Source organism: Monodelphis domestica, chromosome 1 (assembly GCF_027887165.1).
Source record: "Monodelphis domestica isolate mMonDom1 chromosome 1, mMonDom1.pri, whole genome shotgun sequence".
Classification (NCBI taxonomy): domain Eukaryota; kingdom Metazoa; phylum Chordata; class Mammalia; order Didelphimorphia; family Didelphidae; genus Monodelphis; species Monodelphis domestica.
This window is the reverse complement of record NC_077227.1, coordinates 396,180,841-396,197,477: the sequence shown is the minus strand read 5'-3', so window position 1 is coordinate 396,197,477 and position 16,637 is coordinate 396,180,841. Positions and strand designations below refer to the sequence as shown.

The 16,637-nt window shown below is 34.0% G+C and overlaps 1 protein-coding gene across 5 annotated transcripts in view; it reads right to left on the bottom strand.

Annotated features, from left to right (window-relative positions):
• Positions 1-16,637, bottom strand: part of PHF20 (PHD finger protein 20) — a 149,332-nt gene that overhangs the window by 101,186 nt on the left and 31,509 nt on the right. For all 5 annotated transcript variants that reach the window (XM_056811793.1, XM_056811792.1, XM_056811795.1 and 2 more), the window contains 2 exons: positions 9,615-9,786; positions 7,679-7,763 (listed from right to left, as the gene is read on the bottom strand). In XM_056811793.1, the coding sequence (XP_056667771.1) occupies positions 7,679-7,763; positions 9,615-9,786 (257 nt within the window). The remainder of the gene's footprint in view (positions 1-7,678; positions 7,764-9,614; positions 9,787-16,637) is intronic.

Sequence of the window (16,637 nt, the reverse complement as noted above, 5' to 3'; positions counted from 1 at the left end):
AGACTTAACAAACAAGGAGAATTAAAATTTCAAATACTGATAATTTATTCTTCATTACCATTCTCAATACTTCCTTAGGAAGATAAGAGTAATAGATTTTGGATAAGGACAAAATAAAATCAATTACCACCAACACATAAAAAATACTCCTGGCATTCCAGAAAGTTGAGGTTCTCAGAAATCTTTTTAAATTCACATTTCTCTGCATACATATAGGACCAGGGTTTAAAACACTTCCAATAGTCAATTCTAAGTATGAACCTAATTATAATTTATCCAGGAATTCAGGAAGGTGGCTAGATAGAAAGGACAATTACAAACAAATCTGTGGACAAGTAATAACATGGAAACAACTGTCTTATCATTAGGAAGGCTACATTAGCATTTTCATCAACATTCATGGATCCATAATAATAGCTCATATTTGGATAACATTTTAAGTTTTGCAAAGTACTTTATGTGTGTATGTGTGTGTGTATATATATATATATATATATATATATATATATATATATATAAATAATCCTGACAACAGTACTGTGAGATAGATATTACTGATAAAAAAAAAAAACCAAAACTGTGGTTCTGAGAGATTACATGACTACACAGCTAATAAGTACCCAACAGGATTCTCTATCAAGTCTTCCTGACTCCAAGTGCTAGTACTCTCTCCACTAGAGTAGGCTGCTTCTTCATCACAGATTGATAAAACTAGAAGGAACTTTTGGGGATCATTTAGTCAGAGATTCTTATACTTTTTTGAGTTATGGATCCCTTTGGCAATCTCATGGGCCTCTTTTCAGAACAATGTTTTTAAATATAAAATAACATGCATAGAATTATAAAGGAAACAAATTACATTGAATTAAGAAATTAATTCCCCTGCTCTGAATTCAGACCCCTGAAATATATCCAAGGACCCCTTGGAAATTCATGGACACCAGTTTAAGAATCTTTGATTGAGGTCAACCCCTTTATTTTACCAAGAAAGAAACTAGGATGATTAGAAACCAAAAGGACTAGGCCCAAAGTCACGGTTAATGCAAAGCAATTTAATATCCCATGTTTCATCTAGAAAATTAAATCCTCATCATATTGTCTCCACCTAGTTTACTGAAACCCAAATAACTAGATTTTCAAAATACACACTTTATCCTACCTTTTATACAGGGTGTCTTCTCTTTTCCTTTAATGTGAATAATCCTTGTCCCTGTATTGTCTCCTGTTATCAGATAATAAAATTCTTTGCCCATTTATGAGAGAGGGCCTTAATACTGAAGGAGCTAATTTTTTGTCCATTTGCTAGGCAGTATTAATAGTTTCAACCATTCCATTTCCAAATATATAATCAAATGCAATAAGTACAAAGTAGAAAAATTGTTTAGTAAGAAACCAGACCTATGAAGCTACTACAAGAGGTCCCAGTGTGTCTCTAGTGCCACAGATGATGTAGCACCAGATAAAAAGCTATTTAAGATTTCCCCAGAGTCTTCTGACTGGCACAGTGCCCAGCATTGGGGCTACACACAGCAAGCATCTATTAATATTTACTGAATTGGGAACAGTAGAGTGCAGAACTGTGCAAGTGGCAGAACAACTGGCAACCATACTTCCTTCCTGTCACCTGTGAAGAGAGGGCTAGCAGTAGAAACAAAGGGATCAGGGAGCATCCACGTAAGGTTTTCTGATCTAAGAGCCCTGGAAAGCACCTATCTAGTTATCCAAAATGTAACAAAGCTACTGAAAAATTTAAAAAATAACCTCAGGTCACATTTCTACAATATCCTGTGAGGGAGATAATAATAGCAACTCCCATTTAGGTAATGGTTTTCTCAAAACAATCCTATAAGGAGTTGTACAAATCTTAGAGATATGAAAACTGAAGTATTAAATGTATTACTCAAATTGCTTTCATTTTTAAAGTTCAGTATTTTCATCCCTGGTCCAGTAATATTCTCACCTTTCACAAAAATGTAAGAAGACACCAAGAACTGGGAGTGCATGAAATTAACCCAGTACTGCTTAGAAAGGGATTTAAACTTGATTATATAGCTACATAGTATAACAGAGAAGGTTATTTTCCTATTTCAAAAAAATTGAGCCTATAAAGATTTTGTGCATTTTTCAAGATAAAATAGCTAAAGAAAACTAGATTTTCAAAGTATGACTTATCCTTTCAGTGGATGATCCTGTCAAAGTTTAGTTTTCTACTGTCCCTATAATTTACCACACAGCCTCCTCAGTTTCATCCCACAAACTAATGAAATGTATAACTCAGGAAGCATCAATTTTGTTTCTTGTTCTTCAGTTGTGTTCAAATCCTTGTGACTTCATTTGTAGTTATCTTGGTAAAGTTACTGGGATGGTTTGCCATTTCCTTCTCTAACTCATTTTATAGATGAGGAAACTGAGGTAAATAGGGTTAAGCAACTTGTCCATGGTCACACAGCTACTAAGAGTCAGGCTAGATTTGAATTCAGGTCCTTCTAACTTCAGACCTAGGACCCTATCCACTGTACCACCCAACAATTCCATACCAATCTCCTTTAATATTACATTAAATTTCCTCCACAAACTTAGTAAGTGAAGCAGACAAATTTGGGTAATATTGAGATTCTCTGTATCACATCTTACATTCTCCTTCCAGATACTGCCAGAACTGAGCACTTCTGATTATTATTTAAAGTGACTTTATCATAAAAACCATTTCCCCCCACTTTCATATATCTATGTGACAGAGGAACCTGAGACATAGTGATACAATGTCTAAATCAGTAACAGATGACCCCCAGATAATCACTGACCTACTTCAAAGTTTAGTATGAATTAAATGAACTAGTTATAAAATGACAACTTCTCCAAATTAATAAACTACAGTTTCACAGAATGGAATTGACAGAATTTGTTTTAATAAGACACCTAAATAGTCATTATCTAAATCATTCAAAGCAACTAAGTCACAAAACTAAATTTTTAACAATATCTCCCTTGATGTTGAAGGTCTAAAACTATTAATAACATCTCTATATGTGTTCCCCAAAATTGCATTCATGCTTCTTAATTCCTAGCTACTGCATCTTTTACTAACAGTAAAAAACCCTCAATTAAAAAAACAAACAAAAAAAACAAGTAGCATAGTGGATAGAGCAGTATGCTGGATAGAGCAGCATGCCTGTAGTTCAGAGGACCAGGGTTCAAATCTTGCCTCAGATATTTCCTAGATGTACAATCCGAGGCAACAAACTTAACACCCTTTGCCTAGCCCTTCCTGCTTTTCTGTTTTAGGATTGATACTAAGACAGAAGGTGAGGGGTTTTTTTCTTTTAAAGACTATTCATCTTCCAGTAATTCCTAAGCCTTATTACTGAAACATCCTCCTCCTTATCCACTAAGGAGAATCCCGATGAATTTAAGGATTCCATATGACAGCCCTTCATGAAAGTCTATTCTAGGGCAAATGTCTCCCCTATTTGTGTTGCCAGTTATCTAAAGGAAAATCTATTTGGCAGAAAAAAGGAACTTACAAAAACAAAGAAAAATGACTCATTTTATATTAGCATACGCTATGAGCTCAAATGAATTAATATTAACATTAAGAATCATTACCATCATAAAATGTTTCCTGAACTATCCCTTTATGCATATGGAGCAGTAGGCCTTAAACTTTTTGGTCTCAGGATTCTTCTTTTACTCTTAAATATTACAGAGGATCTACAGAGCTTTCATTTATTTGTGTTATATCTATCAATATTTACCATATTAAAAGTTTAAAACATGTAACAGCAGTATTATAAAAATAGTTTTGACCTCAGGAATTCCCTAGAGTTGGGGCAGCTGGGTAGGCTCAGTGGAATGAGAGCCAGGTCTAGAAAAAGGAGGTCCTGGGTTCAAATCGGACCTCAGACACTCCCCAGCTATGTGACCCTGGACAAGTCACTTAACCCCCATTGCCTAGTGTGAATTTTAAAACTACTCCACCCTACTCAGACCATACTTTAGAAGAATTGATTTAGCTATTTCCTGATTGTAACAATGGAGATACTTGATCAGGAATGTTGTGGGAACTTTACATTGCTCCACCCTACTTAATCTAACAAGGTCATAAATGTTTGCACCCATACTTAAGGATTAAGTATCTAGGAGGATGGCCTTTGATAGACATGTGTAGAAACAGCTGACAGACCCCTGGGCTGTCCTAAGTCAAGCTAAGCTACCATTGGTACAGATAAGATGCAGGAAAGTGTTGTAAAACCATCTATATAGGATGGGTCACTTCCTCTCTTCACTCTCTTTTCCCCAGATCTGGCTGATCACTTCCTGTGAGCAACCTGGGAGTCAGTTCGATCCTGGAACTCAGCCTGGAGGAGCTCACTCAGACAGCTTCCTTGAGACGGTTTTGTGGTGAGTGATAAGACTGACTTCCTTTCCCCTTAGGCTCAGGGAGGCCCCTTTGGCCAAGGCCTTTAACTCCTTCCTGGCTCAGCCTGAGCAAGAGCAGTTTAAATTAACTCTTTCCTCTCCCTCTCTCTTCTCCTTAATTCCTTCTCTCTATATTAATTAAAATCACCATAATTTCCAGCTGACTTGGGTATTTTATTATTTGGGATATCCCATGGTGACCAATTAATTTAGATTTTGAGTCACAACGCTAAAATTATCCTATACACTAGTCCTTACCACTCTTCTGCCTTAGAATCAATATATAGTACTAATTCTAAGATGGAAGGTAAGGGTTTTTTTAAAAAATCAGTGTGGTAAGGCTAGAGTTGATCTTAGAAGTCATCTAGTGCAAATTCCTGATATTACAAAGGGAAAAACTGAGGTTCACAGTGTCTTGGCCCAAAGTCATATTAAATACAAAAGCAAATTAGAATCCAAATTTCATCTGTAAAAACATAATTCTGTTAAGTGTGAAACTGCCCCAAAACATATAATTAAAAGGGAAAGGATACTTAATAATGGAGACTAGATTAAAGAATGTATAATCTGTCTAACTTAGATAAGTTAGATAAGTTTGTCTTTCTAAAAGTAAAATGAAGGCAGGATTTAGATTAATGTGATCCACACAGAAAATAATAAAAACAAGTTTGGATTGTTGTTTTTTTAAGGTAAAAATTTAAAAATGAGGTTGTCTGCAATTGTCCATCAAAACCAGAAGAAGCAATGTGATGGGGTATTGGCTATGGAATCAGAAAGACATTATTAACTGTGACCCTGGGCAAGTCAATTAATAGTTACTTAACTACTATGTGTATCACTTTCCTGATCTGAAAAATGAGGGAATTATACCAAATGTTCTACAAGGTCCCTTCCAGCTCTTAATTTTTAGATCCTAAGGCCTACTTCAAAACAAGGGTAGTACAGTAATTCTCTTTGGTTTCTATTGATCCAGGGGTAGTCATATAATTCAAGAACTACTATAAAGCTGTTTGGTGAAGTTCTATTTCTCTGAGGTGTGAATCTTAAAATTTCTCAGACTTGTGAATGTTAAAGATTCTCAGACTCTACCTTAGAACATTTGGTTAAGAATACTCCCCATTTTAAACAATGAAGGTACTTGATCAAGAATGTGAGAATTCTAACCTTACTCCACCCATACTTAAGCATACTTTAGGGGAAGATAACTCCTTACTGAACAATGAAAAAGTATTTAACTCATACTTATAGTGAGGCAAAAGCCCTTAAGCTAAGTCTATTTTTAGATCTAATACAAAAAGGTGCTAAGTACCTATAAAAGGTCAAATTAATCACTAAAAGGTCAGGCAACTTGCAAACTTGCAAGGGACAAGCATAACAAAAGAGGTGTGAAGTTTTAGTCTACCTGGAGAAGTTGAGAACTAAAGAAGGTGTGAATTAAGAATGGTCACTCCTGTGAAAACGTCTACTGTGATTGGTAGATGTGAAAACTTAGGGGAGGTGACATAGGAAAAGGCCTCTGAAAAAAATGCAGCCTTGGAAGCTGAAGTGGAGCTTCCTGAGCTAAACTGGAAGGTCTCTCTGAACACTAGAGTTTTGCTTGGAAGGATCTTGTGGTGAATGATTAAAGACTGACTGGTCTCTCTTAAGGCTTAAAGCCTAGGCTAGCCTAGGCTTTTTCCTACTATTCCCTCTTACTCTGTTTCTCTCCCTTTCCTTAATTCCTTTATTTGTATTAATTAAATCTCGATAAAACCCAGCTGACTTGGGTATATTTAATATTTGGGAATTTTCCCATGGTGACCACTATATTTTTTATTTGAAACCATATTTCTGCGGTCACAGTTTAAGGCAACCACTCTTTTAAAACTAACAGAGGAAAAGGAAGACCTGGCCCATATAGCACACTACAGAACTAGTGATTATTGGGGCTGGCAAGGGCCACATTTTACATGAAGACTTTCCTGATTATCCTCAAGTCTTCCCTCTTTAAATATATTTATGAACATGTTATCTGTCCCAGTGATTTAAGATCCTTAAAGGGCAGGGACTTCTTTGGACCTAACATGTAGTATGTGTTTAATAGATATCTGGCAAGTGGTTGAAAGGGTAGTAGAGATTATCCAGTTCAATCCCTTCATTTCACAGAAGGAAATAGCAAAAAAAGGGAAAATTTAGGAGATCTCTTTTGCCTCAGATCATGAGTTAATGGGACATTTAGGTCCAGAATCCAGGTATCCTGCTTGTAGATCTGACTATTTTCAGTACCCTGAAATTATTTTGGCTACCTACGGAGATGTATCAATTTCCCACTTAAACATTATAACCACCTCATCCATCTCTCATGTCCGAGTTTAAAATGAGGTTTGAACATTAAATTGATCCTAAGAACCTAATTTTGCCCTTCTGGATCAAACACCTGATTAACCAACCTAGTAATTTTTGAAAGTCACCAGAAAATAAACTACAGAATGACATCCTTGACATTAACCTTAATGTATTATATTTCCCAGTTTTCCTGGTGTAAGCCATCATAGATATAAATTATAGTGTCCACTGGGTCAAATCCACAGACCACTCACCAATTGGATTTAATGATGCTAGACTAATGTCAAACTCAAAAAGAAACTGACCTAGACATTTGACTTAGAAAACCACCGATTAACATGACCTGTGTTGTATTGTATTTCTAAATTATATTTTGATCTGATGCACTTAAGAGGCCAAGAGTTTTGGTATCTCTGTGCTAACATCCCTACCTAATTTCTCCTCCCTTATCCTGCTCCATCAATTCTTTTTTGGCACAACCATTCCCATTTTTCACACAAATCCAATCTTTCTCTTAGTTCTACTCCATTAATGCTGATAATTCTAAATTAATGCCTATCTCGCACACATCTGTTATCCAGTAAAAAAAGAAAATTTAAAACTAAAAGATAAAAAAAAAAGCTCTGGGAATACATTGTGAAATCCAAGAAATCTTGTTTGTTTTGTACAAGACCTAGCACACTGAGAGCAAAAATTTACTATCTGAGGAGCAAGGAGAAAACAAAATACAATAGGTGCAGCCTACTCCCTAACCTGAGATAAAGGGCTTTAGATTGCTCACACTTTCCTCTTTCATTCATCTGTATTTTATAGATGGGAAAGGAAGTATCTTGGAAGTAAATGTTTGCTGAGAATACACAATCCATTCCTATTCTTTTTTAATTACCTTACATCTCAAAGAAATATACCAGAAAAACAAATAATAATGCCTTACCATCCTTGTTAACAGCAGTAACTTTGGCTGGGTAAAACCGACAATCAGACCAGCAAGCAAGTACCTGTTCATTTATATGAAATTCCTACAAAAATATGAGATTGTTACCAGCAAAACTGATTAATATGTAGCATTTCAACAATATAGATTAAGTGCTTGAAAATAATCACTTTACACTTCTAATTTCAATTTTTAAAAATGTGTCTAAAAACTTCCAAGACAATTTATTTAAACTTTATAGAAATAGCATTAAGAGAATTACCACTTGTAAACTACCTCTTCGCCAAAGGAATAATTTTGCAATTAGAGGTTCTGGGTTTAGATTCCAGCACTGGATTCTGACCCTAGCTATATGATTCTGATTCCAGTCACATTACCTCTCTAGTCCCCAGTATCCTAACCTGTAAAATTATGAGACTTTAATCCCTTTCAACATTAAAGCTGTATGGGCTCTTATCAATTCTTTAAACCTCCTTATAAGTTAGAGAAGGGTCAGAAATTCTAATTCCCATTGTCAACTAATGATATGGAAGAAGGTGTAAATTCTTTGCCTACAGTCCAAAACAGAGCTAGAAACAGAACTTAAAGCTAACTCACCAAAATATTACAACTACCATGGACAACTTACTACTTCAAAGTTTATCATCATTGTTTTTATTGCTGCTAATAAAAGGAATAAGTCCTAGGACTTTAAAAATATTATTACTAATTACTGCAATAATAGTTCCAAACTGCTTTCAAATTTTTTTTGTATAGATCTCTGCATTGGGCAGAATTTAGAAATATGAATACAATCAATACAAATCCACACAAAGTCTGATAATGGTCCTAAATCAGTTTAGAAAAGGAACTTTTACAAAATAGGTACTCAATAAATGACTAATAAATGAATAAATGATAGTACAAATAAGTGTTCAGCAAAAGAACATGGGTCCAAGAAACTAGAAACTTGAATTTTTGTCCTTGCTTTGTCATTATCTATGTTATCCTGAGGCAAGTTATAACATTTCAGAAATTCAGTTTCTTTTCCTATAATATGGATAATACTTGCTTCCCAAAAATGTGATCTCCATCATATGAAATGATGGACCTTAAATTAAAGGCCTTTGAAAATTCCAAGCATTATTGAAATGTTAGCAATTTTAAAATATGTATTAGGCAGAAAATGAGTTCCATTGCCTTTATAGTCATTTCACTTCTCATTGTCATTTCTATGGGAAATTAAAAATAAAATAGTAAAGAGGTAAAAATCAATAACTTTTGGTATCAGTTAGAACTTATGACAGAAGTCTCTGTTCAAGGAGCCAAATGATGTTTTGGCCAAAATTGGTATTGAAAATTGTCTATCGAAGTAACACATTTAGGGCATGCCTCCCTAATATTATCACAGACAACCAAAAGTTTGTTTAAAACTCTTTTTTAGAAACTATGTTCCACAGAGTAAAAACACAGAAGAAAAACATATGACTTATCACTTGTTTATATGGATATATGACCTGGGGTTTTGGTTTTAAAAGATTGCTCTATTGCAAAAATGAGTAATATGGAAATAGGTATCAAGTGATAACATTTATACAACCTCCTGGAATTGCTGGTCTGTTCTGGGAGCGGGGCAGAAAAAAAATAAATCATGGAAATAAATCATAAAACATGGAAAAATATTTTTTTAGTCACAAAAAAACTACATTACATAGATGAAACTCAAATGGCCACCAGATATATTTTGTCAACTATCACATTTAAACTAGGGAAAAATGTGCTCAGCAGCCTAAGGATCAAACATCTTGTCCTTGTAATAAGAGAAATACAGGAGGTATTGTGCCTTTAGCATAATATTTATTTGGACTGGTTGTTCAGGAGTCAACATATATTGCCAACTTGTTGGAAATGAGCAGGTGGTAGAAATAAAAGTCCACAAAATACATTTTCTACTCACAAAAGATCCTTCCTCATCATGTAACCCTTCTTTCCTTAATTGTATTTTCTCTAATGGACGTAAATAAGGACTGTCCCAGCAGAACCATTCATCATAACGATGGTTCCAACGTTTGAAATGGATGAGCACTTGCCCTTCTTCATAGTCAATTTCCTGTATATGAGCTGGATACCTAAGACAAAAAAAAAATTATTTTTAAAAATTAAAATCACAAAACACTATTTAAAGTTATAATATTCAAAACATATACCATTGAACTGATCCAATCATTCTTTAGATCAATCAGGAACTATGGCCAAAGGGCTATCAAACTATGCATGCTCTTGGACCCAGCATTACCACAACTAGGTCTGTACCCCAAAAGAAATCAAAGAAAAAGAAATATGTACAAAAATATTTAGAGGAGCTCTTTTTGTGGTGGCAGATTTGGAAATTGAGAGGATGCCCATCAACTGGGAGAATAGCTAAACAATTTATAGCATAGTAACATGAAAGAACAAAATTAATGTGCTCTAAGAAATAATAAGCAGGATGGTTTAGGAAAAACCTGGAAAGACGAACTGATGCGAAGTGAAGTGAGCAGAACCAGAAGAACACTGTACATAGTAACAGCAATACTATATGATAATGAGTTGTAAATGACTTAGCTATACTCAGCAATGTATACTGAAGTATGCTTTCTTTAATTATTTTTAGGTTTTTCAGTCTACATTTTCTTTTGCAACATGGCTAATATAGAAATGTTTTCCATGACTCCACACATCAAATTGCTTGCCTTCTCAAAGGGGGGGGAGGGGAGGAAGAAAGGAGGAAGTCTGAATGCAAATTTTCAAAAAACAAATTTTAAATGTGGTTACATATAACTGAGAAAAACTAAAAATTAAATTAAAAAACATACACTCAAGAATTCTCTAGGAAAGTCAAAATGCACTTAAAAGATTTCTCAATTCCCTTTTAACTTAAGTATCACATTTTTATTTGAAGTGTTTAATATACATTTTCCCCAAGTACCTTCTTTCCTCCTTAATCTGAATATACTACATTTATGCAAAAGTGGTTATATTTTTATCTGATCAAGGTCATTTTCTCTCTTAAAATTTCTTCTAAGTCAAAGCTGAAGGATTTATCCCATCCCCATATCTGTTAAAGATATAAAACTGCTTATTCTCTATTTTTAAAGTTTTTAACCATGGATCCACTTAGAATTATGTTAGAAAATTTCAGTATTTTCCAAATTTTTGCCAAACAATTACATTTTCCCAATAATTTTTTGTTGAATACATAAATGTATGCTAACAGCCATTCTCCAACTGATAAGTAGTCAATGAATATAAACATTTAAGTTCTGAATGAAATAAAAAAGTATTGATCAGAAATGCAAAAGTTTTAAAAAGATAAATTCTAATTAACAACCATTCAAAGCAATAAAAAGGTGACAGAATTTAATATATCACTGGTAAAGCAAAAGCTTTATTAGACTGCAAGTGAATTGGTAATAGGTCTAACCTGTCTGGAAAGCAATATGGAATTATGCAAAGTATCACAAAAATATAGCTAGCAATTTGATCCAATGGCCCAACTACTAGAATTATATCCCAAGAAGATTACTAATGGGGAAAAAAGATTTTCTTATACAAAAATTCTATAAATAAATTAGGATTCTATTATTTGGCAAAAATTTTCACAAACTGGCATATAAATATAATTCAGGACTCCTTACCCTAGGGTCTATGAATTTTTTTTTAATATTTTAATAAGATCAATGCATTGCTGGTAGAGTTGGGAAATGGTCCATCCATTCTGGAGGGCAATTTGGAACTATACTGAAAGGGCTAAAAAAAAAATGCATATACTTTGATCCAGTAATATACCACTATTAGGTCTGTATACTAAAGAGATTTTAAAAAAGGGGGAGGGGGGAAGGATCTACTTGTACAAAAGTATTTATTGCTATTCTTTTTGTGGTGGCAAAGAATTGGAAATGGAAGGAATGCCCATCAATTGGGGAATGGCTAAACAAATTGTGGTATATGATGATGACGGAATACTACTGTGCTATATATAAGGAATGATAAATTGATGGAGTTCTATAGGAAAGACCTACATAAACTGATGCAGAGTGAAATGAGCAGAAACAGGAGAACATTGTGCATAATAATTGAAACACTGTGGACCAATCAAATGTATTTGACTTTGCTACTAATAGCAATGCAATGATCCAGAAAAATTCTGAGAGAAAGAATGCTATCTAGAAAAAGAACTTTGGGAATAGAAATCCAGAAGAAAACATGATTTATCTCTTCTTTATATGAGTAAATGATTTGAGATTTTGGTTTTAAATGATTACACTATTACAAAAATAAATAATAAGGAAATAGGTTTTGAGTCATAATATATTTAGTATAACCCAGTGGACTTGCTTGTCAACTCTGGGAGGGAGAAGGGAAATGGGGAGGGAGACAACATGAATCATGTAACTATGGAAAAAAAATGTTTAATTAAATTTAAAATTAAAATAAAAGGAAGAAATGAGCATGATGATTTCAGAAAGAGCTGGAAAGGCCTACATGAGATACAAAGTGAAATAAGTAGAACCAGGAAAACACTGCATATAGTAACAGAAATATTGTAGAAGAATCAATAATGATAGATTTAGCTACTTGCAGCAATACAATGATGCAGGACAATTCTGAGGTACTTATGACAAAGAATGCTACCAACCTCCAGAGAAAGAACTATTGGAATAGGAATGCAGATGAAAGTATAAGATTTTTCACTTGTTTATTTGGATATTTGTTTTAGGATTTTTATTTTATATGACCATTTATAAAAATTAACAATATAGAAATATGCTTTGCATAATACATGTAATACCCAGATCAAATTCTTTGACAGCTCCAGGATGGGGAAGGAAAGAGAGGAAGTGAAACAATTATTTTGATTATATAACTTCAAAAAACTTATGTGAAAATTGGTTATTATATGTAATAGGTAAAAAAAAGATTAAAATATTTTAGTAAATTTATTTAAATAAAATCAGTTTTTGTTATAATCCTATGTATATTTTATTTTATGCTAAAAAAAAAAAACAAACAAACCTTCTGGGAAGGGTTCCAACAGGTTTTACCACATTGCCATAGGGATCCACGACACAAATAAGATTAAATACTTCTGATGTAATGGAATTAATGATTCATAATAAAACAATGAACATAAAGAATTTTTTTAAATAAAGGTATACAAACAGGAAGTGATTCAGAATGAATACAGTCGACCCAAAAGAAAAAATCCTGCCTTACTTAATTTTCTGAATAATAAAGTCAAAACTTTAAAGGAATAATTTCAATCCATTGTGATTTAAATCTATCTAAAATATACTAGAAATATGTTAAGCACCAAAAGAACACACAGACTAAATATTAAAGGTCACATCATAAAAAAATTAGAAGAAGGCAGAAAATACATAGGATAGAGGGAATCACAGAAGATAAAATAGAAATTTTTTATAAAGTTGAAATGGTATGCAAAAAACAAAATCAATCAGTTAAAATTAGAAGAAAAATAATTAACTGGGAAAATTTAGTGAAACAAGTTTTTCAGATAAAGTTCTAATAAAAGATCTAACCAAAATATGTAAAAATGACTATCATTTCTCAGTAGAAAAAATAAATGAAAAAATATTAACAGGCAGTTTTCAAAATAAGAAATCTAATTTTTTTTACTTGAAATTTTTTATTTAATTAATTAATTTAGAATATGTTCCCATGGTTACATGGTTCCTGTTCTTTCCCTTCCCTTGCCCCCACCCTGTAGCCAATGAGTAATTCCACTAGGTTTTACATGTATCATTGATCAAGACCTATTTCCATATTATTAATATTTGCACTAGGATGATCACTTAGAGCAAGGGTCCCCAAACTTTTTTACACAGGGAGCCAGTTCATTGTCTCTCAGACCACTGGAAGGTCAGACTATAAAAAAAGCTAAGAACAAATCTGTATTCTGATGTCTGGAGGCTGTAGCGCTGGCTGTGATGGGTCTGACACACCTTGCACAGACACCACCACCACTATACACAGTGCGGAATCTCCTCCCCCAGATTGACACTCGCAATGCTGACATTCTCCATTGTGCAGCCATATAATCCTTTGTGCGGCGCCTCGTTCTCATTCAGTTACTCTCAGAACAAAGTGCTACACAAAGGATTATGTCACCAGAAGTAGTACTGTACGTGAGAAACATTGCCCTTTGCAGCACCGCCACATACAGTGCTCCTCTCACTGACCACCAATGAAAGAGGTGCCCCTTCAGAAGTGTGGTGGGGGTCGGATAAATGGCCTCAGGGGGCTGCATGTGGCCTGTGGGCCGTAGTTTGGGGTCCCCTGGTTGGAGTCTACATCCCCAATCATATCCCCATCAACTAGCTGTTTTTCTTCTGTGTTTCTACTCCCACAGTTCTTTCTCTGGATGTGGATAGTGTTCTTTCTCATAAATCCCTCAGAATTGTCCTGGATTATTACATTGCTGCTAGTAGAGAAGTCCATTTCATGTGATTGGGCCACAGTGTATCCATTTCTGTGTATAAGGAAAGCATCTAAATTATCAACAGCCATATTAAGAAATGTTCCATGGGATAACTAGGTAGCTCACTGGATTGAGAGCCAAATCTACAGATGGCAGGTCCTGGGTTCAAATCTGATCTAAAAAGCTTCCTAGCTGTATGACCCTGGATAAGTCAATCAATGCCCACCATTACCTACCCCCTACACAGCAGCTCTTCTGCCTTGTAACCAATACAATGTACTTAATCCAAGATGGAAGGTAAGAGTTGGTTTTTTTAATGTCCCAAATCATTAATAATTAGAGATGTGCAAATTAAAAGAGATGTGACTTTCTCTCTCACATCTGAGTAGCAGAAGTAACAAAAACAGAATATGATTATTGCTAAAGGGATTTCAGGAGCAGTCATTATATATGAATATAATGGAGTATATATAATTGCACTATAATAATTCCAATGAATTTCAGAAAAATCTTAGAAGACTGGTATGAAATAATTCAGAGTAAAGTGAGAACTAGAAATATTTATACAGTAATGATAATGTTGAAACAATATCAAAAGACTTGAGGATTTTGATCTGTACAATGACTAAAAATTATTCCAAAGAATAAAGAAGACTACCCATCTACCTCCTACCAGAGGAGTGATTAAGTCAAGGTAAAGAATTAGAACTATTTTGAAACATGACAAACAGAAATTTTGTTTTCTCTAACTGTGCTTGTTATAAATATTGTGTTTGGTTTTTTTGAGGGGGTAGAATTTAAGAGTTCCTGATAAAGTTGTCACTAAAAAGGAAAGGAAAGAGGGTCTGTGGGGCATTTTTTTTAAAAGAACACAATTTCAGAGTGTATCTGGGTGGCTTAGTGGAGTGAGAGTCAGACCAAGAGATGGGAAGTTCTGGGTTCAAATTTGGCCTCAGACACTTCCTAGCTGTGTGACCTTGGGCAAGCCACTTAATTCCCATTGCCTAGCCCATACCACTCTTCTGCCTTGGAACCAATGTACAGTATTGATTCTAAGACAGAAGGTAAGGGTTTAAAGAAAAAAAAATTTTTTTTTAGTTCAAAAGGAAAAAGAGGTAAATAGGATGGCTTTGAAAGTAAAGTAGCATGTTAAATTTGTCATGCATTTTTTTAAAGCTAGCTGTACCTGATAGATATTAGAATTTTTTGCTCTCTTTCTATTGTACTTTGTCTATGGAAATGTTCTTTTCCCAGTATTTATTAAATTCAGAATTTAAAAAATGTTTAATCTATTAGATGTGCCTGGCAAAATTCACATCTATGAATGTCTAGTATTGAAAGAAAGAGGACCTTTATTTCACTATGTTCCTAGTAACATATTCATAGTAATGGGATCACTAGGCCAAACAGTGAAAAGTTTAGCATAAAAGTTGGTGCATAAAGTGATTTTATTAAAAAAGGAAAAAAGGAATGCCCACTAACTGGAAAATGGCTAAACAAATTGTGAAACAAGAATATAATGGAATATTATACCATAATTATATAGATCTCATTGAAAAAAGGGGTATCAAGAGAACGAAATATACGATGGCTGTAAAAATAGTAAAGCAATGAATTGACTATTATTATAAACTGATTTGATACTCTACTTGCTGTGCTTACAAAGTATCTTCAGTTCACATCAGTGAAGTGAAGCTTGTAAGTGAACTTCTCTTCCGAGTCAGGCGCAAGGATACCAAGGAGAATTTTGTTATATAAAAATGAACTATTTATTAAGAATATAAAGATAAAAAAGCATTTCTAACTCTAAGGGATTCTAACTCCACCCAAATAAAACTCCCTGGTTCCACAAGGAACCACTTCTCCTGTTTCCACAAGCTATCCTGATCCTTCCTGATCTGACTAAACCAAATTTTCACTATTCTACAATAAACTAAACATTATTATCCTGACACAAAGTATATAACTCTTAACTTTGTCTCCAATTTATAAAAATAATAAAGGCTAGCTGGTTGAGCCTCAGCAAAAACCAAATTAGGACTCTAAGCCTTAACAGACTCAAGAGTACAAACCAAAAACCAAGTATTTCTTTTGTGTTCTCAGATATAAAAACAATTTATGTAACAGCAGTAGACAGTCACTAGTGTTTCCCAAGTTGGAAAAGGAAAATCACTTAGCTCCTTCAAGTTTTTCCCTTCTTTCCTTTTTACCTCAGACAGTAAGGAGAAAGAAAAAAGAAAATGTCACCTGTTCCCAGCACTCCAAGAATGTAACTGCCACTCCCAGAGACCAACTGCCACAGAAAAACCATTACCCTATCAATATTTGAAACTGACATTCTGTCTCAACTCCGTTTCAAATTCCAATTCTTTCTCAAGCCAGCTTCTTCACTTCTTATCTCTAAACTAATATAATAAGACTTAATTTCTTATATCATCCTCATATGGTAGAAGTAATATAAATGACTATTGAGATGTATTAGAATTCTAGTTAAAAGGA